This window comes from Gymnoscopelus braueri (genome assembly GCF_963280865.1).
Source record: "Gymnoscopelus braueri genome assembly, chromosome: 8".
Lineage (NCBI taxonomy): Eukaryota > Metazoa > Chordata > Actinopteri > Myctophiformes > Myctophidae > Gymnoscopelus > Gymnoscopelus braueri.
The window spans coordinates 16274512-16302020 of NC_137609.1; the positions used below are offsets into that span (position 1 = coordinate 16274512).

Genomic DNA, 27509 nt, shown 5'->3' on the forward strand with positions numbered 1-27509 from the left:
TCGAGCACTTTTAATAAAAATAAACTATTTATAAAAGATTCCCATTGTGGGCGATGTGACGTGTTGTTATTTTCAATATTATTGCATTTCACTGTTGCGTGACGAAGTATAAAATAATGCATAAGTGGTTAATCGATTCGTTGATCAGAACGGATTAAAAAAAAGGTTTTTTCGATTAATCGAAAAAGTAATCGAAAGAATAATCGCTAAGAAAATAATCGATGGTGTTGATTAATATCTATAATGTTAATATAAGATTAATGTGGTTAATTTGAGCATGTTGTGTCTACTCGCCCCGACAGGCCCATGATTACATTCACTGTGCTGCAGGATGCAACGTTCCAAACCCACTGAGAATGCAAAAGCATGAAAATAACTGGTTCGGTATCACACAAGACAGTGAACACTGAGGGGAAACAAATTGAGAGTATGCTTTCTGTGTGTGTGTGTGTGTGTGTGTGTGTGTGTGTGTGTGTGTGTGTGTGTGTGTGTGTGTGTGTGTGTGTGTGTGTGTGTTCTCTTAGCTAAAACCCACATGCATATGCATGCATACTGTGTGAAATCAGTTGAGACCAAAACATGGTGCAGTGGTGGACGCAATCTAATCCAGCAGTAAATGATGACATCTGGGTATTCCACTATGGGACTCTGTAGCTTTGAGAAAGAGTGTCCTTGCTGTCTAGGACACGTAGTTTAACTTGCGTTCACAAAGCATTCAAGGCAACACCATGGCTATGCTGTGAGTCTGCAGACTCTTGATTAGAGTGGGGGAAAAAATAATGAGACACGTTTCATGTCCTACCCGGGATTCAAACGCGGGTCTCCTGCGTGTGAGACAGTGAGACCAAACTTCTTCCGCTCTTCCGACACAGAATCCTAACTTGGCAAGGATATTGCGCTTATGAGCTTGGGGCAGTACTACTTCTCAACCAGCAGGGTGTTTCACCCCGACACCAGGGTCTACATTTCTCAACGGAACAGCAAGGAGACCGCCCCCCAAAAACCACTGCGGATGTGCTAGTTTAGTTATAGTATTAACATACTCTACCAAACAACGTTGGTTAAAATAATGTTTTATTCATTAAAAAATAAGTTCTGGATTGCAGCTTTGCAGCAGTTTCACAACTCCAGACTCAGTTCAGACAAAGTTGACCTTCCTGGGGAATGTACTGTATGTACCAGGAATAAGCTTGATTTTCCCTTTTCTGTTTTTTGCCGAGTAGATAATATTGTCTGTTCTTATTAGAGTCTGTGATACAGCCCGAACAAGCTGCAGCTTCACTGCACACAGACTGACCCCCGCTGTCCTTTTTTAGAACATGTTAGAGGATAATTCGGCCAGTGAGCAATGCTGCTGCAATGTGGCAAAAGACGCACTGCAGGCCATGGGACCTTGCGTCTGATGAGGGCTTACAATGTGTCACACTGCAGAGTGCATGGACACTGTACTATGTGGAGGAATTACAGAAAAGGCTCACACAAAGGAGAGGAAGCCTAGAGCATTTACTGTATACAATTGTTATTTTTTACAGTTCACAATACGCCATGACGCAATGCTTTGGGAACTTGTAGATCTATTTTTGCTCTTATGAGTACAACTTTGGAACACTTTGAAAATGTTGAAATGGTTTGAATTGTTTTGACATTTTTAAACATAACATTTCACCTACGTATAATGACATTCCCATTGGGATGCCAGGGTGCAAGTATTTAAGGCTAGTGGAAAGGCAGAGCAGCATAAGAATGAGGGAGAGAGAGAGAGAGAGAGAGAGAGAGAGAGAGAGAGAGAGAGAGAGAGAGAGAGAGAGAGAGAGAGAGAGAGAGAGAGAGAGAGAGAGAGAGAGAGAGAGATGCGGGCATGAGAGGCAGATTGTCAACTCATGCTTGTGAGTGTAAATTAGCAGACAGCATTTCCATAACATGAATATGATTACTTTAGCCGGGCCTGTTGTTAACATAAAAGCCAGCATCTTGTTTTGGTGTTACATTTACACTGCTAACATCACACTAAGTACTTAAATTGAGATGGAATAACTGTTAACAGTGACTATTATGAACAAAGAGTGTGTTCTGGTCACCTGATTAGCTATACTGCACATTTATTGACAAACTATTCTCAGCTTTGCAGCACATGGCTGAACCCATTTTGGGCGGGAACCCCTATTTGTAACTATACCTTTCAAGACAGGAACCCCTTTTGGGGTTCCTGTTGCTATAGCAACATATATATATATATATATATATTTTTTTTACACATTTTTGTAGTTTTTCAGAAAACTTGGATTTAGAAGGCGTTTTTAGAATCGGCCTCAGGTCTAAATGGTCACACCACTCCTTGTTTTGAAGCCGGTACGTGTGGTAGGAACGGTGCGATAATGGCAAATGTATGAATAAAGTTTGATATTAGACTTGAGACTTAATCTTTTTTTCCTCTGTGATCACACGGTTACGCACGCTAGTCAACTCCACAAGCGAGTCTTTTGCCCAATGCGCCATTTTGCCCGATGCACTGTTTTGCAAGCCGTTTTTGAAGCTTTTCTGTGTGTTTCTCGAGTGATTGCCTCCTTTGTCTTGTTAAACAGAATTTGGGGGCAGTAAAAGGTTTGTTTAATACGTTGGTAATGTTTGTAATGTAAACAATGGAGTAAACAGACTACTGTATATTTTCATTTATGATGTGTTCCAAATAGCATTGACTCCATCTACAAATAAACTCTTTAAGAATGCATGTATCCCGGATTGGGCCTTTAATATTTTTTAACTGCAATTTAAAGTGATGTTTAGTAAAGGCAAATCCATCTAAGCTGCTCATTTTTTTTGCCAATGACACATTAACTTCTCGGTTCTCAGCATGCATTTGATCTGTGAAGAATGGCTAATGAAGTTTAATGGAGATAATTTGGGTATTACAGTCAATTGTCTGCAGATTTAATGGATGGTAGGAGGCAACAGAAGTAGAACGTGTACCCCATCAATAAAAACACTAACTTAACTGGAAACATCATTAAACCTAAAAATAATTAAAGACCCATGGGGTAAAAGACTACCACGTGAGTAGACCTGTCTAGTCGGTATTATGCAAGAGCATATCAGCAACTTCAATAGACTAAGTTAGGCACTTTTTTTAGAATGAGCTGTCTGCAGCTGTCTACATTTGCAGTTTTTTCTCACTTCGCACAACATTACAGGGCATTGTACATACACTGTATGCATAAAGCATATGAAATGCTCTGTTCTCAGCAGATCCTGCAGTATGCAACAGAGAAAATAATTTTCTGTAGGTCTGCTCGCTGCATTTATGTAAATAGAATACAAGCACAAGTCTGTAAATGTATTTGGGTATTACCAATTGGTAGGGGTAGTAAAAATATTAAGGTTCTGGTTCCGCAAGGCAATAATCATAATCATAATCATAATCATAAACAATCAACACGAAAGAGTAATCAAAGAACAGCAGCAATATTAAGACATATTATTCATCGCTGGTCCAACAGTAGCTTGAGTGTCAAATTATTGACATTCTATGAAAGCGCATTTTATAACATAAAATGTATGTACCTATGTACAGTATGTTAGGACCCTTTGTAGTAGTTCAAAACGCAGCCATGATCAGGGAGTACTGACATAATATAATACAGTAATATAACATAAACGTTACAATTCAGTTTTGACCCATCTGCAAATGGAAGCATAATGGGTCCTGTAGCTCTAAACTCAGCAAGTATCCACTCGTAGTCTAATTCTGTATTCTGCTTGATATACTGTACCAAGTGATATGAGGTTGAAATTACTTTTCTATCATAAAATGTTGAAATGTTCTGGTTCATTATTTCCATTCTGTTCTCAATTGTATCCAGTATAACTCCCATTGATACCTGGAACGCATCTGTGTCACTTTAGATTTCTTTAGGCTATTCAAAAATAGCAGATATACAAGCTCATAGCGCGGCACCGAGTGCCGCGCTATGAACTTGTAGATCTGCTATTTTTGAAAAATCGAGGGAAAAAAAATTAGGTTTTTTTTTTCAATTTTTTTTTAGGATTTAGAAAACATTTCTAGAATCTTCTCAGGTCTTAATGGGTTAAGAAGTACCATATTACTCAGTGTAAATCAATCCTTTTACACACACAAATAGGTATGTCATTAGAACAAGATTTCACAAGATACAAGCCCCTTTTACACAGACCGTTCATGGCAGGAATGTTGGCCCATCATTCCGCCTCACTGGTCTTTATAGAAGGCAGAGACACATTTCTGTGCCGTCTTTGAAGCCAGCAGCGGTGGTAGTCACAGAGCTGAAATGACTAAGGGCCCTTAATCTTACCCCTTATGCCTAAACGTATAATCCATATTTTACTATTTTGAAAAACATTTACAAATAGTTCAAATAGCCGATCTACATCGACACGTTGTGAGATTGTAGACCGGCTATTTGAACTATTTTAAAATGTTTTTCAAAATAGTAAAAAATGGCAAAAACTTTTAGGGTTAAGGGGTAAGGCGTAAGATAGGGCCCATAGGCACAGCCAGCAGGGCATGTTTATGTTTATTAAAGCAGTTGTTCTCAAACCTTTTCATGTCAATTGGACCCCCAAATTAATATGCATTTGGCCACAGAGCCCCATCTGAAAACATTCTGTGCCAGTGATCCAAACACAACATTTGTGTTGTTAAAGTGTTTCAAAAACATTAAAAAGACACGTAAATCTTTCTCAAATTGTTTGTGAAAATAGCAGATCTACAAGCTCACAGTGCGTCGCGATCGGCTATTTCCCCTCCTCAAGGACCCCTGGGGATCCCCGGACCCCAATTTGAGAAGCACTGTACTAAAGGATCTCCATTAATCTTCCTGGGGTCCTGAACATAGTAAATACGACAAAGACATTAATTCACAAGACTCATATAAAGAATAAAAAACTATCAAAAAAGTAAAAGTAAATCAGGCAAGTTAAACAGAGTGAAATAAATTAAGGATAAAGTTGTGACACACAAACATTATAATTATGTACAAAAACAAATGAGCTGATTATGTGGCAACAAGGACAATTACATATTATGTGTTAAAATACCTTCAAATTGCAATGGACAAACACTACAATTATGCATAAAAAACTGATGAACTAATTATGTATAATCAACAATTAGAAAGACTAATGGATAAATAAATGAAAGAATTTAAGGATATCGCAATAACAAACCAACTGGAAACACACACACACACACACACACACACACACACACACACACACACACACACACACACACACACACACACACACACACACACACACACACACACACACACACACACACACACACACACACACACACACACACACACACACACACACACACACACAGAGCTTCTGCACATGTACTGTAGGTCCTGTAGAGGGCATGGAGTCACTCAAACTGGTAGGGTTTGTTCTTGGGGAGCATGAATGGTAATGCGTCCATACGATTAAAAATATCTTGTGTGGAAGTGCAAATTCTGGCCTATGGGTGAAGCTAGAGGAAAGGCCATGGCGCCACCAAAATCAGTATAGGGTACATTTTCCAGGGGACATGAAGATGCACAACCACCATTGAATTGAGATTTTCAAATCCAAACTGAAGACCCAGCTTTATACTCTTGCTTTTAACACAGTTTGAGGTCATTGCTCTATCTGTTTGTTTTGTTTTGTTGGTGTTTGCTACTGCCTTTTATTTTGCTTTGTGTATAGACTAAGGTCTATTTTTTGCTCTTGTTTTGGAAAGCACTTTGGGTCAGCTGCTGTTGTTTTTAAATGTGCTATGCAAATACATTTGACTTGACTTGACAACAGATTTCATGGCAATCAAGCCAGTCGTTTTTGAGATATCTTATTTTGGATTGGCACCTAAGTGGTGGACGGACCGCCCGTCCGTCCGTCCAAACGACCGACTGACACTGGCATCCTTAGAGCCCTGCTACGTGGGGGGGCTTAAAAATAAAACGAAATATTTACGCTCTGCACCAATCGGATCAGTAAAGTTCAACACAGTTCTACAGTGCTTCGTCGAGTGCAGCAGAGCGGCATCCTTAACACCTTTTCATCCTTTAACATTAAAGGAGGGAAGGTGTTGAGGATTAAAGGATTTGAGTATAAAAATACCTTTGTGTCGTTATGAAAGAGTAAACAGCAGGTCCCCCACACTGTCTTCACCTCTACCGAAATGTTTATCCTCCTTGAATTTAGTTTATAAATCGACTATACTTTTACTGAAATATAAAAAAAATCTAACAATAAACAGTAAACAAGTCCACAAAGTGCATCAACCACCATATACATTGTTGCATAAATCTTCAATAACATTCCCTATGTAAAGAATGTTAGAATTTAGAATGGAGCTTATATCAGTTTTCTCATTTTAAATGATATAACATTTAAACCCGGTATGCTGATACACAATTGCGCGTGGTAAACCAAAGTTAAAGAAACAAAACATGTCTGATATAATGATGTACACAGTAAAATCCGAGTGTTCATTTATCCATTTTATACACTCCCAGAGTACAAATAACACTCAGGATTTTACAGCGTATAGTCAAAGCCACCGCTCAGTTACAGTTACATCATGTTCCCTGTGAAAAATGACATCACCCCGTTCACCTGTGTCACCCGGCCACCCCCACAGTCTCGCATATTTTTATAATGTGGCTGTGAGAGAAAGAGTTCTTTCATCATGCTGCCTGACAAGGCCACATTCTCAGTACAGTCAACACTGACTTAGTGCCAAAGGCAAATTCAGGTGACAATGCTCTCGCTCAAACGTGTCATTTGTGTTCAACTCGGATGCTGCAAGTCTACTGCACCGTGCGTCATCGTGCGTTGACGACACGAGGCTCATTACCTCCGCTGAGACTAGCATTTCCTAACGCTATGGCTTGTGGGCCTGTATCACAGTTTTGTGGGTCCCCACACGGCAATAGTACTACAATATTTTAATGAGATATTAGAAAAGGGGGTTAATTTGTGTTCAGGGTTGAGTGGGTTTATAGCCCTCGTTCCCACGGGTATTATTATCCCTAAATACAGGCTACCATGATAAATCTTGGTGTTTTATATTCTTTCGGTTGAGCTCATTCCACTTTTATTGCCCGCTATATTCCATCTATTGACAACAAGCTATAATATTGACACGAAGGCCACGCGGGTGGCCTTGATCCTTGAGGAGGGCAAAGTCATAAAAACAGACATGAGAACCGGCTTGGATGACTGAATCACATACAGTACAGTACGTACAGTACATGATGTACAGTACATGCACAGTCTGTATACTGTACTGTATCTATATTTTTGCCTCCTTATTGAAAGTGTAAATCTCTAACTGTTAAATTATACTAGACTTCACTGTACGACAAATAGCAATAATAGCAGATCTACAAACTCTTTAAACAATTTTTTTAAACGTTTTAAAAAGAAATATGTGGCACATTTCAAAATATTTTGAAACAATTTGAAAATTTGCCCAAAATAGCGATGCCAGTGTTAATGTGGTTACATATGATAATAATAATAAAAAATCTAATCAAACCAAATTAAAACATTACCTATTTCATTAACCACTTAAACCCTATATTCTTCGTTGACTCCCCAGGGGTCTGCACTTTTGGCGCCCTCCTCCTCTCTCTCTACACCAAATCTCTTCGGCAAAAATAGCTGATCTGCAAGCACACAACGTGTCGTGTTGCGACGTGTTGTGAGCTTGTAGATCAGCTACTGAATGTTTGCCTATTTTTGCTGAATGTTCACATTATTATGACGCGTACAGAATAGGGACACTAGGGTTCCTGTGGTTAATATAGCATACTGTATATGTGATTCTTTCTTGGCGGGTACAGGTACTAACAGTGTAAATGACCCTCTTCCAGACAGAACCGATCAATGACCTGGTTGTTAGTATAATGAGCCCTTACATGTTCTTTCGGCACCCAGTGTTAAATTGCTGCAGTACCTATAGTTTCTGATGGCACTAAAAGCTTTCTAAGCATTTTAATCAATGTCAAATTAAGCCTGCTAGACTAAAATGTCATGACTGTTTTAAAGTAGTTAAATTAGTTAAGTGGATTATGCTCAATTACTCTCTAGTACAATCCTAGCATGACATTGAAAGAGGACACAGTGCAGTGCTGAACTGGTACTGTCTATCCAGGTCCATTGCTCTGGCTCCTTCAATATCAACTGGATCATATATTTCACATATAATGAAATGACAAGTCATTTGAGCAAACACTGCTGACCTTCCTTCGATGTCATGGGTGGTGACACTGAGCTTAAGTCATTACCATGTTGCAGTACTGTACTCAACAAGACCTGCCCTAGAAGAGGCAGTATACCCTCTATGTGGGGTCCTTGGGGGGGGATTCCAGGGGGTCCCAAGCTAAATTAGTATAGTATCATTTCAACCACTTTAACCATATTTTATACTTTGGCTATTCAAAAATAGCCGACCTACAAGCTCACAGCGTGTCACTTCATGATGTGCCATGAGCGTATATCGGCTGTTTTTTTTCTTATGTTCGAAAAATTTAGAATCATTTAGAATTTCCTTTTTATTTTTTACACAAATCTTCTCTTCTGGGGGTCCACGGCACAAAATCTTTTGAGATGGGGGTCGGCGGCCATATACATATCCATTTGGGGGTCTTTAATCTCTCAAGAACAGATTCTGCTCTGTGTTTGAATCTGTCGGGGGGGTTCGTCATATCGCGTACGCACTGGCCTACAAGTGGGCGTGCCTTCAGATCAGGAAGCAGGCCGCGCTTTACCCAATCAAATGTAGTGGGCGGGATTTACGTGTCCGCCGATCCTTCCCCACTCGAAACAAACCGAAACTCATTTAACAATAGCGTCCTCGGAGCAGACAAAACCACGGAAAGATATTCACATTTTAACTTGCTCTTTCATCATAGAAACAAGTGGGCTTATAACCAAAACGATCCATGTTCTCTGGGAGAAGTGGTGTTAGTGTTCCGTGTAGAAATATTGTTAGTGGGAATGAAAACATAGTCGCACCAACCGGAAGTCATGCGCTGAAGGCAGACCAAAACCCCGGTTTCCTTGCGCACGGGTGCTACGTCAACTTCCTCCCAGAGCCAACTGAGATAGTAAAAAACAGCAGAGGGCGCTGTTTTTCCTTTTCATTTGGCGATGGGTTCCCAGATTGGGGGGTCTTTGACATGAAAAGGTTTGAGAACCACGCGCTCTATTAAAATTAATTGTAATGTGGAGTTGAGAGCTCACCTGCGATCGGGCAGAATCGGCACCCTCCAGCCTTTGATGAAACTGAGGTTGCTGTCGGAAAGTTCCACGTTCAGCGGAAGCTTGGGCACCCACACCGTCAGCTCCAGCGGAGCGCTCAGATGTTCGTAGCTGAAGATGACCCTGGCGTTCATGGAGCCGCGGGTCTCCTTCCCGTTGACGAACACGTAGTCGCAATTCATGGAGACCTGGGGGTAGACAAGGGTCAACAGTCAGACACCATCTATATGGTAATAGTCACGTCAGTGGCTGCGGGTGCCGGTGATATGTGATGATGTACAGTGGAAAAGCAATACACGTGTCAGCGTAGCAATTCATTACACAGGATTTTTTTACGGTCGAGCAAATATAATGAATTATACGTCTCCCTCTCACTTACTGACTGCTCATTTAAGACACAATGATACCCCTGTTAATGCGCTAACTTTGTGCTGGGAGGGACATTTTGGACTTTTGTACAGATAATGCTGATGTGCAAACGATGTTTATGTGGGGATGTTTCTCCACTGTAATTTGCATCTCTTATGCAGCACAGGAAGAGGCCATAAGTAGCTGTTTACAACCAGTGTTGCCAGATTCTGTGAGAGAAACACGCAACCAGGTCTAGGAAAACCAGCCCAAAAGAAGCGACTATGGGCCACATGAGCACTTTAACATATACATCAGCTATTTGAAAATAGCAGATCTACAAGCTCACAACGCGTCGCGATGCGACGCGTTGTGAGCTTGTAGATCGGCTATTTTCAAATAAAATCTTGCGGGGAAATTATAATAAGCAGATCTGGCAACACTGTTTACAACCAGCATGGACCCCTCACCACCCAACCCACCCATCTCTATCACCAATTCTAATTTTAGCGCAGTAATCTATGTGCGGATCGACACATAATGTGCCAATCAAACAACGAATTTGCATGAGAGACGAACGCAGAAGGCACCAACTCTAATTTATAATCTACAAAGCTACATCAGATACTATAATAATGATTGCCGAGTCCATATGCGAGTCTTCAGTAGATATTAATATTATACTTATGTAATATGTGACACAGCAGGGGTACGTGGCGTCAACTTACGAAGTGGAAATTCAGGAATAAAAGTCCTCCAAGGAATTGCAATATTGAACTGAAAACTGTGCCTTAGGGTTTTCATTTGCTCAAAGACTCCAGCTCCAGCTGAATTATCATAAATACTTGTGCACCGTCTAATACTAAATTATTAACTGCAATAGATCTAGGGGGGGGGCTTTGCTTTTGGGATCCCATTGAAGATTTATCTGACAGTGGGAGGGAGCTGACATTGTAATCAGAGCAGCTAATCTCCCGCAAATGGAGGTCGAACCGGCCGGTCTTCTCAGGGCTGGAGATTCATCATAGCTGGGAGGAGGTCTGAGTAATAAAATTCCCCTTCCACACAGACAGGCTAGAGGTGGAGAGGGACTGTGTTTTCCACTGGGTCGGGCTAATGCAATTTCAGAGGATTTGACCTCAGAAATTACCCAAGAGCCTTCCTTGGTGTGTTGTTATTGTTCTTTTGGAGAAGATGCATGGTATCATCTGTACATACAGGCTCGTAAAACAATAAAAAATAATAAATAGGGAAAGCAAAATAACAACACAATAACCTAGCTCCTTTGATTAATCCCTTAGTGGCCCTTCTGTGACAATGAAGTACCTGCATGCATGCAGGCAGGCAGGCATGCAGGGAAGGTACACGCGCGCACGCACGCGCACACACACACACACACACACACACACACACACACACACACACACACACACACACACACACACACACACACACACACACACACGTGAACGTATCTCTAGTAAGTCGGACTGTGAGTCCACTAACTAGCTGTGAGTGCTCTCTGCAGCTGCGTTGGTGTCTATTGCTGCTGATAAACTTGGCCAGCTAATTGCCAGTCAAAAGCTGTTAGCAGCTACGGGCATCAGAGGCCCCATGGGAGACTGCTTGAGGAGGGCTTTCAACGCACCGTGGCGCCAGGTTGCCAGTGCACGGCCGCTAATGCACTGTGGCACCTTCCACAGCGCCAAAAGATTGCCTGGGTGGAGTGGACAGGTCCTGGCCACTTCAAGCCGTGTACTACTGGCCATGCATGATTATAATCAACACCTCATAGAGACTGGGTCAGTTAAATATAGGTAAGCACACCTGGTACGGGCTAATTCAGATGACCGCATTTTCAGCTGAAAACTTATCAATTATTAATTCGGCAAACAATTGCAGATCTACAAGTTCACAACGCGTTGTATTGTGGCACATTGTGAGCTTGTAGATCCGTTATTTTTTGCTATTTGATGACGATACAACATGTTATATAAGGTTTAAGTTTAAGAGTTAAGGAGTGACTGAGACAGGGGTGGAAAGAGGTGTCAGAGGATCCAATAATAGAGACATGATAAATGGTTTGACCAAAGTTCCTCAAGCCCATGTGCTAGTTCACTGTGCTGTGACATAGAAAGAAAGAAAGAAAGACAGAAAGACATAAAGAAAGAAAGAAAGACAGAAAGAAAGAAAGAAAGAAAGAGCTTAATCAGCATTTTACAAATGCATGAAATATTTAGGCTTAATAACTGCTTAACCGAATACACAATACTGATGACTTTAAATCAATCTCAGCAGTGTAGATACATTCCATACTAATAAATCACATTTGGCCTGGTTTGCATGTTCCATAAACACCTATTATCAGTGTTCAGTATCAAATAATTCATCTCCATGTCTTATTCACTTACTCAAAATTCCCTCTTAATCAACAATGCTATATACTTTCTATTATACCACAGTTATAAATAGTTCCAACATCATGACCTCCAGCATTCTACTGAGTGCCAATATCTCCCTATGAAAGTAGGCAGACCAAATTTGTATAAAAGTGTCACTCTGTCTTATTTAGCTTAACCTACTGTAGCAATGACCTCCAGCTGTCAAAAACTGTGAAATATTAACGAGCAACAGTTTGCCACTGGGTGAAAATGAATTACAAATTACGTTGAACAAAAAAATTCTGAGGTCAATGAACTTAAAACCTAAACATACACCAAATGGGCCAAATCAACGCTATCTTATCCAGAATGCCACGGCATGCCTGGTCTTCGTCCTCCCAGAATTCTCACGCGTCTCCCCCCATTGTGTTTCCTTCTCCGGCTGCCGCATCCAGTACAACACACTGACTTCCATAACAGAGTATTTCTACATTGCAGTCGGCTATTGATACTTTTACTTAAGTAAAATATGGGAGCACTTTTTCCACCACTGTGCACCGGACCTGCCTTGTTTTGGCTGAGGCGCGGTGGTACTCCATTCTTCTTTAATGTGTGTGTGTGTGTGTGTGTGTGTGTGTGTGTGTGTGTGTGTGTGGGGGTGTGTGTGTGTGTGTGTGTGTGAAGCAGGGTGTTGCTGAAAAAGAGCACTGGTGCTCAGCATGGCTACCCTGGGTAAATAACAGTACACCCAGTACAACACACTGGTGATGGCCTACAAGGAAGTCAAGGGCACGGCACCCCCTTACGTCCAGGACATGAGTGGTGTGGGGTTCCACACCACTTCCATCAGCTAACACAGGAAGTCTGTTCGGATCTTCCCTAAAACAAGCTGGTCATTGCTCATCACGTCCTAAACTGGAATAAATAACCCATTGCAGTCAGAACTGCAAACTCACTCCCCATTTTCCGCTGAAGTCTGAAAACTCACGTCTTCAGAGTCCACCATACACCCTCGCACTCCTCTTTGGTGTCCCTTCTTGTCACCTTACAGTATATCATCACTGTTTTGGCATTCAATCATAAATATTGATAATTCAACTGACTAGTCCATTCCCGTGGGGGGATATGCGCACATGATCTGGCAACCCGGGAGGCAGTTCGTCCCATAGCTCGCGGGGCCATCCCACAGCTGGGCAGCCGTAACCATGGCGACATTCTTTTACACAAAAACGCTATTAAACAGCTGAGATTTGGTGAAATCGAAAAACGGGTTTCGCTGTTCCGTGCACATGGTAATGGTCAATGGCTGTGTGCAAATTCAGATCAATTGCTCCAGCCACTGTGGAGAACCGGGCAGAACAAATGTTGGCCTCACCACCTCACCACTACAGAGCTTTGGATATAATCACAGTAATACACTCGAGGTCATATTTTCATTATATTAGAATTGGTGTGCTGATCTAGCACTTGAATTATTGCTTAATTGTAAAAGGTCTCACATGGGAATAAGTGGCTAAAGAGTGGTTCTTAAAGTGGGGTCCAGGGACCCTGAGTTCCTTGAGGCAGTATGCACCCTTACAGGTCTGTAACTCTGCAAGTTACGGGGGTCCTTGAAATTAAAAAGGTTTGAGAACCACTGGGCTAAAGCATAGCTTTATGCATAATGTTATTGAAATGCATTCAATATAGTGATGCTACTTGCTCCTTATCTTGTAATCTTTATATTTATTCTGCTGCTGACTGCTGTAACAACTGAATTTCCCCTCGGGTGCAATTAAAATTGCGTCTTATCTCTTACCTTATCAGATACTCCAGGCAAAAGAACATTCAAAATCCAAATGCAAAAAAAAAATGGTACAACATATGTTGTACCATTTCTTGGTGTTGAAATTAAAATATTTTCACTTTATCAGAAACATAACGATTTAACCACTAATGCCCTATTTTATACATCGGCTATTTGGAAATAGCCCACCTACAAGCTCACAACGTGTCGCGATGCAACACAATGTGAGCTTGTAGATCTGCTACAAAAAAAGAAGAAGAGAAATTGCATAAAATCTTGAAATAATATGATTTTCTTTTTATTGTTGACATGATTTTTTCTTTTTATGGAAGATTTAGGTTGAAAGTGGTTAATTTTCCATGGGAGGGGGGACAGAAACAGACTATTGTTCCATTAACAATAGTCAGCAGCGGTGGCCTAAAGGTTAGAGGAGTGTGTTTGTGACCGAAAGGTCCCCAGTTCAATCCCCTGGACCGGCAGGAGAAATCTGGGTGGGGAAGTGAATGACCACAACTAACTCCTTCCCCAACACAGCTGAAGTCTACGGAGCCCCTAAAGTGGCATAGTGCAGATTTTTTTAATGTCGTGCTAATGTCATATATGGCGTGGCCACGTCTTATTAACTCGAGCGCTCGAGATCCTAAGACGTTCCCACGTCATAATTAAAGTGAGAGAACGAGATCCTTATGTCGTTCAAACGTCTTAATAAAGCGTGCACTCGAGATCCTTATGTCGTTCAAAAGTCTAAATAAGGCGTGCGCTCGAGATCCTTATGTCGTTCAAACGTCTTAATAAAGCGTGCGCTCGCGATCCTTATGATGTTCCCACAATGAGATCCTTATGAGAGCCTATACTCACCTTTACGCACAGTGGATTTACTTGGATTATGCGACACAATAGCCTGTGCGTTCATCCTATTCTTTATTATGGTGAAGAAATTGATGCTATTATTATAATAATAATAATTATTATTATTATTATTGTTTTGTTCTTGTTGGTGTACAGTTGGTTGCAACTTGCAATGGATACTGTCGCTGTCAGGCAGGGCGCATAACGGCACACAAAGGCACAACATTCAGATCAGGCTCTCTCTGGACTGATTCTCAACGAATCTCTGTGATTCTAATTTTCCTATGATCAGCAGAAGTGAGAGTGTCAATTCCTTGATCAAATATGGTTTTATTCAAAGGAAATCAAAGGCTACAGCTTATGGAGCCAACATCGGTATAGTGTCAAAGCGGCTCAGAAGAATGCCCTTGAGCATTGCACTGAACCCACAACTGCTCCAGGGGAGCTGCTCAGTGGTGGATAGTATAAGGCTGTGGTTATACTGGGCAGCTCCCATGGGTTTTAATGTGTGTTTAGATGTAGTTCACATCAAAACGTCAGTCACCCTTGTTACTAACACCTAAAAAAACCCTAAAAAAACGACCTTATATATATATATTTTTTTTAAAACGTCCGAGCTGCTCCAGTGTCCTCTCCTTTTTCGCTGCTGTATTCTCCCGCTCCTATGTCGCACCGGTAGTGGTGTAAAGTAACTACTGTAAGTACATGTACTCAAGTACTGTACTTAAGTACAATTTAGAGGTATTTTTGGAGTATTTCCAATTTTCAGTACTTTTACTTCTACTCCACTACATCTCAGAAGCAAATATTATGCTACTACAATTATTTGAAAACTTTAGTTACTAGTTACTTTATACATTTGGATTATTATTACAAAACATACATTAACCATTTCAGCCCTATATAGATTTCGGCCATTTGAAAATAGCTCACAATGCGCAGCTATTCAGCTATTTTCAATTTTATACATTTGAAAAGTTGTGAAATGGGACATTCTGCATAATGAGTACTTTCTACTTCTGGTACTTTAAGTACATTTTGATGCCAATACTTTTGTACTTTTACACAAGTACATTTTTAATTCCGGACTTGTACTTGTAACAGAGTACTTCTACATTGCAATATTGATACTTTTACTGAAGTAAAAAAATGTAGTGCTTTTTTCACCACTGTGCACCGGACCTGCCTAGTTCTGGCTGAGGCGTGCCGTGCATGGTACTCCATTCTTCTTTAATGTGTGTGTGTGTGTGTGTGTGTGTGTGTGTGTGTGTGTGTGTGTGTGTGTGTGTGTGTGTGTGTGTGTGTGTGTGTGTGTGTGTGTGTGTGTGTGTGTGTGTGTGTGTGGCAGGGCGTTACGGAAAAGGGCACTGGTTCTCAGCGTGGCTACACTGGGTAAATAACAGTAAGAACATCTTTTTAAATTAAAAAAGTGAAATAAAAACTGACAGTAGCGGCTGAGTGGTTCTCAACCTTTTCTTTATCAGGTGGCAGCCTGATACATGAAAATCCCCAGCAAAATGTGTTAATGCAGCATCACAATCATTTTAACCCCTTTATCCATATATTATAAGTTGGCTATTCAAAAATAGCAGATCTACAAGCTCACAGCGTGTCACTTTGTGCCGCAGCTTGTACACCTGTTATTTTTTGGAATGTTTTGAAAAATCTCGAAAATGTTGGGAAGATTTTGAATAATTTTTATTTTCAATACAAATTGACAAATATTCCCTTCTGTGGGTTGGGGGGGGGTATATAATCCATTTGGGGATCCTTGGCACGCAAAAGTTTGAGAACCACTGGCCTACAATTCCAATCCGTCTCGTCAACAGGCACATCATGGAGCAGCAGGACATGACACCCACATCTCCATGTGAAGGACACGCACAGCTCAGTCCTGATGGGTTTTGGCACTGCGAGTTAGAGCCAACGCCAGCTCGGTGACATTCACATTCTCACCACAAAGGCATGGCAAAGCACGTTTTCCAGACAGAAATGACAGAAACTTTTCTAGGTAAAACTTTCTGCCCGAAACATTAAAAAAAATGTCATGGGTGTTATAGTACATATCTTCACTGTCGGACAGAAACCTTACAGTATCAGTGTCCAAAAAACTGATTTATTATCATTATAGGTGAATTTATAAAAAGATAGCGAAACAGATCTACAAGCTCACAACGTGTCACCACACGGCACGGCCACGTTGTGAGCTTGTAGATCATCTCTTTTAGGTACTTTTACGACTATAAAATAGAGCAATCATTTATGAAAAAAAGATGACTAGAAAAGTGCGCTAGCCGTACACAGCCGTACACAGGCAGGCAGGCAGACAGACAGACAGACAGACACACGGACAGTGGCAAAAACGTAATCCCCGCCACCGGCCGGTCGGTCGTGGCAGAGATAATGATATATGGAGACACAAAGTTCCTGTCCGACAGCTATGATATACTGTTTATTTAAGGCTGATACAAAGGCTTGTATCAATATTGTGAATGGGCCTTGTAACTGTTATGAAGCATTTCTTCACGCGTTATGAATGTGTTGCTAAGCTCGCTCCAACTGTTACTAATGAGTTCATTTAGCTCTTATCTGCTAAATGAGCCGAACCCCATTAGCCTATTGTTGTTGAGATTGATGATGTTGAGTTTGAAAATTATCTGTGGCTCTGGTGTTCTCATATTTGCTGTCTTGCCTTCTGGAAGGTGTCACGGGCCTAATTCAACAAAACATCTGCTACAACGGGAGCTGAACTGACTAGTAGCGTAGAGAAACATATGCACTGGCGTATACCGTATAGCTAGCTACCATTTGTTTGTCTTTTCACTGATTCCCTTTGAAATATGACCTGTGGCGAGTACAGTAACGACATAAAAACCTGCTATTTCTGGTCTGCATGAACAGTGTGAGGTTTGTTGCCGTTGAGAAATGGCATAAAATGGGATTCGCAGCACAGCACAGCTGCTGCAGTGTCATCATTTATAAGCAGTACTCCTAGTGCTAACTGCCTGTGTTCTGATGGACTCGTGCATGAACGTGCCAACTTGCTGTGTACAATCTAGCATCAGTAAGCTAGCACAGCACCCAACTTTATATTAAATTGTTTTGATAACCTGTCTCAGGTTTCGCAGTGACTTTTCTTTTTTTAAAACTAGAATCTAACTGTTTATTCCTTTGGGGGAAAGGCATAAGGCAATATGTCAAGTAAATGCAGTCAATTAAATGAATTTGTATAGACCATGCAGGTGTATTGCTAAAGGCCGCTGCATATGGCATGCCTACATCTTGAGCCACTGTTAACCACTTAAAGGGAAAGACCACTCATTTTCAACATTGAACTATGTCTTTAATACACCTTAGAGCTGTTGTGTGGAAATAAGAAAAAAGTCCCCCCCGCCTTCTGTGTTGCCTAGAAAAGGATATTTGATTGAGGTCATGTGATCAATGTTGAAAATGAGTGGTCTTCCCCTTTAAGCCTTCATCATACTTCATGAAATTATGACAAATAGCTTAAGTTATTTAAAATGTTTTTTTATTTTATTTATTTCTTACCATTAATGGCAATAATAATATGCCCAAAATAGAGACACCAGGGTTAATGTGGTTAAGAGGAAAAACAAATAAATACTGTTCCACATTTTTCAAGACATTTCCCCCAGTTCTTAATAATAATAATAATAATGATGATAATATAGACCTTATTAATCACGCTGGGAAATACAGGGGGGGGGGCTTGGTCATCCCATGGCTATAATGGCATTCACTTCCTCCCCACCCATTCAGCTATGGTCTTAACACCTAAACGATGAGACCGCCTTCTCCCTCCGTGACTGCAAGCACGCTTCAATGCCCCCTCGTGACCTGAACAGCACAACTGACCAGACGGTTTCGTGACACAGGAGCATCCTCTAGGGCATTTACTTCACTTCCACACAACCCCCCCCCTTATTTCCCCCTTCTAAACTTGCAGGGGGGCTCCACTAAAATGTGAATGTGTCGACACTGATGAGGCATGGGCCAGGGAGGCTTGCTTTAACCCATTTAGACCGGGAAAGAATCTGTGTCATTTTTAGATTTCTTTGGCTATTAAAAAATAGCAGATATACAAGCTCGTTGCGCGGCACCGAGTGCCGCGCTACGAGCTTGTAGATCTGCTATTTTAGGAAAATCGTGAAAATGTGTGCAAATCTTTGAATATATATATTTTTTAAAGCGAACATTTGTAACTCAAATCGTATTGCTTCTGGGGATTCTACAAATGTCTTCTAAATCTTAACAGTTTAAAAAAAAAAAACGTATGTTGCTTATGTTGCTTTTTTCATGTCAAGGAACCCCAAAAATTATATGCTGTTGGCCGCGGACCCCCATCTCAAAATATTTTGTTCCAAGGACCCCCGGAAGCAAAGATTTGAGTTCAAAATGTTTGCTTTAAACAACATATATATTCAAAGATTTGCACAAAATGTTCACGATTTCTCAAAAATAGCAGATCTACAAGCTCATAGCGCGGCACTCGGTGCTGCGCTGTGAGCTTGTATATCTGCTATTTTCGAATAGCCAAAGAAATCGAAAAAATGACACAGATTCTTTCCCGGTCTTAATGGGTTAACCCACACAGGGCAGGATGACCGTGGGCACACACACACACGGACATCTGACACGAGGCTTTATCTCCATCGTCACATATGAGGTGATGGGACTCACACAGCCTGGGGAGAGAGGATGATTGGGTGGGGGTGGGATGTATCTTGCTCTTGTGATGGTGGGAGGTCCTCTCTCTCACTCTCATTCTGACTATGTTACCTTTCTCTGCCAACCTTTCTCCCCACATTGCACTACCGTGCCTGAGCTGAACCCTCGGGCACTTGAAACTTCAAATGTGCATTCACAAGCATGTGTGTCTATGCACTTGTATTTATGTGTGCACTCACTCACGCACATGCCTGCGTGCAGATACACTTGTGCGCGTGCACACGCACACGCGCATATACACACGGTTCACTTATCTGCCAACATTGACATATACTGTGGCTTATTTATTTCCTTTGGAGGGAGAGGAACAAGTAAACAAATAAATAAATAACAGTCCCCTCAAAGAAAAATGAGAGCAGCACATCCTTTTTCAAAAGTTGGGAAAAAATTGCAACAATGGCAGGCTGGCAATTATCCAAATGGAAGCAAGCTGAGGGGTGAAAACAATGCATTGTTCAGGATAGAGGTTTAGGGCGTAATCTGTCTTCAAATGCGGTTTAAATTCCAATCTCAGTCACCAGTGCCATGCAGATATGACGGGACATTTTAAAGCCTGTCACTTCATTTAACTAAAGTGGGGACTGTTGTGGGCAAACAAATATATCAGCGGAAATAAGACAATTATAACTAGAGTAGGTCTGCATGACTGCCATGATTTGAACAGTGGCCCTCATTTATCAACGCGGTGCAGACCAAATAATGGGCGTACGGCGAGATCACCGCAACTTTCGGCATTTATCAATATATCCTGACGTTGCCTTCAGCCTACCGTACGCTGAGATCTCACGTCTGGTCGAGACCAGTTGTTTACGTTGGCTGCGCCCGTTTATTCCATTCTAGACCTGCGGAGCAGCATTGTCTGACTGTCTGACAGGCATCTGGACACATATATCCACTCCAAAATGTATATCTACACTAATCCCTGTAAAAATATAATATTTTATAAACTAATTTAAACAAACTGCTTTAACAGTCATTCGGTTAAGCTTGCAGATCTGGCTGCATTGGCTATTTGAATAGCAGATCTACAGGCTCACAACAGGTCGCATCGCGACGCGTTGTGAGCTTGTAGATCTGCTATTTTCAAAATATACGAGCGCTTCTGCGAGCGCATTTTCGGGAGTTTAGACCGGCGCAGCGGCGCTGCTGTTATATTTCCATGGCCACCGGGAGATCAGACATTTAACCCACGGTCCAACACACACCAGCCTTCATCCATTAATGTTCTCTCCAGGCTATCTCTCATTAATGTGGCGTGGCATGGGGACTCGCCCGCCCGACGGTCCGAGTCTCACTGGGAAATGGGAATAGCCTTGACTGCTTTATTTTAGTAACTCGAGCGCGCACTGCTCGGTATGGGTTAAATACATTAATATACAAACGTATTCGGATCCATTCATGGCGATGTGGTATCATAATCTGTCATTCATGTAAGCTACTAGCCTACTTCATTGACAAAGATTGTACCGTTACGCAGTTGGGCTTCAAGTAGGTGCGTGTGTGTGTGCGCGTGTGTGTGTGTGACTTGACAGGCAGCGAGGCGAGGCGAGCCGGCGAAACTCTTTCTTATTGGCTTTCCATGCTCTATTTGGTCGTATTCTGGTTCGCCATGTCGTAAAATCGGGGCGTTTCGAGAATATTTGAGGGCGTGTTATTTAATTGACGCTCGGTTTCAGCTGTGAAATTTATCAAGGCTCCGACCCAATGTACGCTAGGATTGGCTGTGTAGGATTCGTTGATAGATGTGACTTCGACGTTGGTGTACGGCCGCATGTATGGAAAAATATAAGCCAGTTTATACGCTCTGTTGATAAATGAGGGCCACTGTGTGCCCTGTTAAAAACACACAATAAAACCTTGTTTCTCCAACTTTGTGAATCTTTGTTTTTCTTTTCTTTTCTTGTTTTTGCATTCTTTTGAATGCTTTATTGAACTGTCAGGACCTGTACATTTCCCGGACTTGAAGGTCCCATCCTAAATAAGTCTCTAAACTTCAGTGGCATGGGCAGTGAAGCTAACTCACTCGATATTACACAGCCTAATGCCTCGCCTTTAATGGTTGACAGAACATGATGTGAAGTGCCAAGGAACCAGCCATCCCATATCAACACTTGTTCCAACTCTCTATAGTGCGGTCAGCCCAACAGCAATGCAGACAATCCTCTCTCAAAACCTATAAAAGCTACACAGGATATTTATGACTGTGTGTGGTGTCATTCTGATCTCTGCCCCATGAAACGCTTTGATCGAATTATAATAAAACTCCTACTCTCTTCGGCGAGCCCCCTTGTGCCTAACTAATCTGCCTGCAGACTCATGCAGAGCGAGGACGGTGCACCAGTGGTTATGATCAACCACATTTATGAGCACCTCGAGGGTTTTTGTTTTTTAGCAGTGCATTTAACACGACGCAGCTTATGGAATCACAGGGGTGAAGCCAATTCCATCCGTCTTCTGACAGAGCACAACAGGCATAAGCCATAAGGACATGGTTATGAATATTCTTTGTACAATGTCTGTTTTTAACATATTCTGGAGCACACTTTTTTTTTGGGCTTGAATGTAGATCATGGTCTTAGACCTCACTTGAGTGTCTTAACCAGGATTTGATTTGATATCCCCCTCTGGTGATTAATTTTTTTTTTATCACCAGTGGGGATATGTTTGATCCCTGCTTCTGTTCAGCCTGAATTAAATACATGCTTTTCCTTTTGGGAAATGTAGACTGTTAGTTTAACCACATTAACCACAAAATAGGCTATCCCTATTTTGGGAAAGTTTGCCAAAATGTGTCAAAATTCCTCTTTCTGTTTTTGTAATTCAAAAATAGCAAGAAACGTCCCACTCTGTGTGGAGTTTGCATGTTCTCCCCGTGTCTCCCAGGGTAGTTAATACCCTCACAAAAACATGTAGTAATCCTGGTCACTATACTGCCTCCCCCTGGTCAGCCGGGGCGCCTGATGGAGGGGAAAGGAACTGGTTGGAATAACGTGTTCCTTCCACGCGCTACGTCCAACCGGGGAAACTCCCCCCCTGTCAGGTGACAAGAAGGTCAGTTGGCTCTCATGCATTGAAGGAGGCATGAGCTCGGCCCTGGGCTCCCTAGGCTGGCGGGGGGAGTGTAGTGCCCAGGATCACTTAGAAAATTGGCACAGGGTGAAAAAAAAAGGGTTACAAAAATCGTGGGATAAAAAATTTAAGAAGAAAAAAAAAAACGGCCAAACTACAAGCTCCCAACCTGATAATTTAATTTCTCTGATTGTCATGAAGAAGCATGTAGGGCTTACGTTAAGTGGTTAAGAAAATCAAACCCTGGTGGCAACAGATGCGGGGCAGGGAGCATTATGATATTCTCCAACCATTATCTGAAAAGCTTGGCCCAAAGTTGGCCTACAGGCTGCGGTGCATTGATCTGGGGGTCACTACATCTTCTCTACACCATCACTTTCAATATGCTATGTCTGATCTGATGTTATTTAATTTCAGCTCACGCTTTGTTCTATTGGCCACATAGCTGTCCTCCTTCCCCACAGTGCAATCCATTACGATCGTATTTGACTGGAGAAAATAATGTGTAATCACATCCCCTATCGTGCTTTGAACGTTGCTGTGATTGCTCTGCAATTTACTTTAACCCATTCAAACCGGGAACGCGTCTGTCATTTTTTGATTTCCTTGGGCTATTCAAAAACAGCAGATATACAAGCTTGTAGATCTGCTATTTTTTGAAAAATTGTGAAAATGCATGCACATTTTTGAAAACATAGTTTTTTAGAGCGTTTTTTTTTTACTCAAATCTTTGTTTCTGGGTGGGGGGGGGGGGTCCCTGGAACAACATATATTGAGATGGGGGTCCGCAGCCAAATACATGTCATTTTGGGGGTCCTTGACATGAAAAACATTTGAGAACCACTGATTATAGCAACGTACGTAAAAAAAAAAATAAACTGTTAGGATTTAGAAGACATTTGTAGAATCCCCTTAAGCAAAGATTTGAGTTACCAAACGTTCGCTTTGAAAAATATGTATTCAAAGATTTGCACAAAGTTTCATGATTTTTTTTTTTAAATAGCAGATCTACAAGCTCACAGCGCGGCACTCGGTACCGCACTGTGAGCTTGTATATCTGCTATTTTTTGAATAGCCAAAGAAATCCAAAAATGACCCCACAGATGCGTTCCCGGTCTTAATGGGTTAAAAAAAAAACTAATGGGAAGTTGATATTCTATCCTCAAGCTTGCATTCCCTGCAGGTCTGCGTCTGAGTGATGATTGTTCTGCTTCCCGGGACAATGGTGTTGTTGTGGCTGCTGCCATCCCCCCTTGGCAAAATGAAAGACACAAGACGGTGGGCGTTGCACTAGATTAACACAACGTACAGTATCTCTGTAGGGCTCGACTGACTATAGATCAAGGGGTGGTGGGACTAGTGTTTTAAAACCCATGATATGGAGCCATTAGTACTTCTTTTGTAGCTTATATTGATTTAGATGTGGCATTTCAGAATGTACGTCCATCGATTCATAAGGGAGATACGGCAGAAATTGAATCGAAAGCACACATGGGCTAACGTATAATGATGTTTTTATGCTCTCATGGGGTTTTAATCCATTAAGACCTGAAGCCGATTCTACAAAATGTCTTCTAAATCCTACAGTTTTTTTGGAAAAACGTATGTTCTATATCAGTGGTTCTCAAACCTTTTCATGTCAGGGACCCCCAAAATTATATGTTGGCCGCGGACCCCCATCTCAAAATATATTGTTCCAGGGACCCCCAGAAGCCAAGATTTAAGTTAAAAATGTTTGCTTTATAAATATATATATATTCAAAGATTTGCAAACATTTGCAAGATTATTCAAAAATAGCAGATCTACAAGCTCATAGCGCGGCACTCTGTGCCGCGCTATGAGCTATTTTTGAATATATATATGTTTTTGAATAGCCAAAGTGTAAAATAATGCTTTTTAGCTCAAATCTAAAAAGGACACAGATGCGTTCCAAGTCTTAATGGGTTAACAGTGGTGCTGTTTTTTTTTTACAGCGCGAGGCGCGAGGGACAGATGAGGACATTTTCTACGTGAACACCTGACTCAAGATTATGGATATTCGGGGAATTGATTTTCCTCTACCTTCACAATGTCTTCATTGGAGGACTTGCATTGCACGAAGGACGATATGTCAGTGACGGCTCCATTCATCTCTATGGAGACCATCTTGACAGGAATGGCCACAGTGCGCCCGGTCAGGATGGCTGTGTTAATGATCTCGGTATCCTGTGAAGAGAAAGCAAGAGACATTTCACATCATGGAGCAGTTTGATGGAAAGAGCTCACTCCCCCCATGGATGGTGTCATTTATTTTTTAAGATTGCAAATCATTTCCAAAATTTCCATTTCTAACGTTTTCCCGCAATGGCAGACCTGCTTTCATGTAGCCGAGGCCCCTCTTCAATGGTTTCTGTATAATCACCTGCATTATTGCAAAGACTGTACAGCAACAAGCCTTATACAGTATACCTTTATGTCAGCAAATACGACAGAGATTGAAATTAAGCAAAAAAAAAAGGATAAATCATCATTTTGTACGGGTTTTGCAGCAAAAGATGAAGTTGTAGGCACGGTGAAAGTTTGCAAACTAGGCACAAACTTCAACAATCATTCATCTAAAAATGACTTATAGCACAGTTGACCCTCCGTCACTGCATTTCAGTCACCTTCACTCTTCTCAGGTGAAGGGGGGGGGGGGGGGGGGGGGGGGTATATTCACAAATATTCACATATATTCATTACAATATCTAGTTAAGTTACAGCCGCAAAGAAAATGTGTTCAGTTGCATTTCTGTAATGGAAACGTTTTTAATTAGGCCTTGTAAACACTGAGCGAACAATTCGCCATTAGGCATAACATCGGAACATACATGAACTGTGGAATTTAGATATTTTTAAACAGAGGAATTTAAAACTAGGAATGGGGTAAACTATAACAAGACATACATTACAATAACTGTATTGGAAACACATGTTTGATGGGGAGAAAATTGTTATATGCTTGCTAAAATATGTGCATATATTTACAGTAACACTACTGACAAAGAATCATCTTGTGGGAAAACGAAATAGCAAGCTGGATATAATAATGTAAAACTAACACTTTATTTACTCTAAAACAAGGCCCAAATTGTGTGTCCATCCACATGCTTATTTTGACTGCTATGGAAAGGAAATAGCCAATTAAAATACACGCCTTCAGTTGAAGTGTGAATCCATTCATTTTTATTGTGTTATTATTTTTGTATTACTTTTTTGCAGAGCATGGAGGCTGCAAAAAGGGTACGCGCATTATCTCATTTGTGATGCTTGCAGGGCCCATGCAGGAGAGAGACCAGGGCCATGGACATGTCCCTAATTCAACACAGTGAAAATAAAATATATGTCAGGCCCTCATCTTTAAGGTGTTAATAAAGCAGCAGGAAAAGCATGTGAGAAATTACGCCCTTCTAGTTTTCATGGTTTCCTGTGTAATCACACTGCGCCCCACACTGAGTGTGTGATATATCCAGCAGCGAGATGGCTTCAGCCCAATGAAAACTCATGCACAACAGCATAAGTCTGTTGCAAACACCTTACGGTTCACAATATCTGATTTGATATAGGAAATGCACTGAATGAACTTGTAAAACTAAACAAAAGAACAAAAAAAGATTTGGGATATATACTGACAAATACAATGCAATAGTTGGAATCAATGGAATTTCATGAATTATATTCATGAATTTCATATATCAATCTTACAATACTTAAATAAGTAAAACAGTAGATGCTGCATAGGGAAAGGATAAGGGAGGTGAAATAACTTAAGAATAACTATGTACTTCTAACTATGTACTTCTGTACTAGAAAGGTGGTGGCATAAGTTTGCTCTGGAAAAAATGTGTATGATGATCTTTTGGTTCATGACTACAAAAACTGAAACAATAATAATAATCCTACCATAAATGTGCGAAATCTCATATGTGTGTGCTTGGATATGTGTAGTTCACGTATCTCGAGAACCGTGCCACCGATCGACTTCAATCTCGGCGTGCGTATCGCTGAGGACCTGAAGGAGTGTGGTACTGAGCAGGAAGTTGGTCAGATAGGTGGTTGTCAAGATCCGCTGATCCGACCGATATGCCGACAGATATACAGTATAGGCAAAATAGAGACAAGGACAGAGAGATACAGAGATCTCCATATATGGCCATAGAAGGACAGTGTCTTGAGACAGCTTGTGATTTGGCACAATAATGACATTTTATTGAATCGTGTGTCAATTGTGACTCACAATCGTGAGTCAATTGTGTGTGGATGTATCTGTAGTTCACGTATCTTGAGAACCTTAACCTCTTACTTTATGAATTCAGCATAGCAAAAAGGTGAGTGATGGAGCTGACCATTCTCACGTAGCTACCGGTTTATGGTACGTTTACAAAAGCACGCATGCATCACACCAGGTGCTGGACTGAAGAATGCATCCATGAACATTTATCGGTTTACCACCAAGTTTACTGCCCTTGTTTTCTCACCCTTCCATCACTCCTTTCTTCAACTAATGGGACACCTCATTTGGGCTTCGCTGACTTGGTGCGGTCAATAGTGGTCTAATGTATGCGGAGAGCCACAGATTTAATTTGATTCAACCACAACCTCTAAGAAGTCTCCCACTCCACACACTGTTAAATCAGTGGCGCGCCCCTAAAATCACTTCCTGGCCCCCAGTTGCAGCAGGTCAGCCCCCTGTTGGAAGAGAATCAGCTTACAGTAGCAAACGTTTACATCCTGGGATTTGTTTTTGCTTTTTCATTTGAATTGTTCTTCTGTCTCTTGTTTCCTGGCTGCTCTCCCGTCCTCCATCTTTCCTTCCCTCCCTTGTCATGTTTCCATTACAATCAGAGCTGATGGACTCTGGAATCCCATTATGTGTCACCTTTTCTTTGTGTTCCCCCTTTGAAACAAGTATCTCATTTGTGCTTTTGGTATAAACCTTGACCCGCCCACCCCACCACCTATACCTATACCGTATCAGCACATTGTGAAAATGCTGATCTGTGCTAACAAGCTGTCAGTGGTT

General features: G+C 41.3%; 1 protein-coding gene across 2 annotated transcripts in view; it reads right to left on the reverse strand.

Moving 5' to 3' along the window:
• Positions 1-27509, reverse strand: part of tmem132e (transmembrane protein 132E) — a 461493-nt gene that overhangs the window by 32989 nt on the left and 400995 nt on the right. For both annotated transcript variants that reach the window (XM_080436344.1, XM_080436343.1), the window contains exons 5-6: positions 24530-24673; positions 9268-9473 (exon numbers count right to left, since the gene is read on the reverse strand). In XM_080436344.1, the coding sequence (XP_080292470.1) occupies positions 9268-9473; positions 24530-24673 (350 nt within the window). The remainder of the gene's footprint in view (positions 1-9267; positions 9474-24529; positions 24674-27509) is intronic.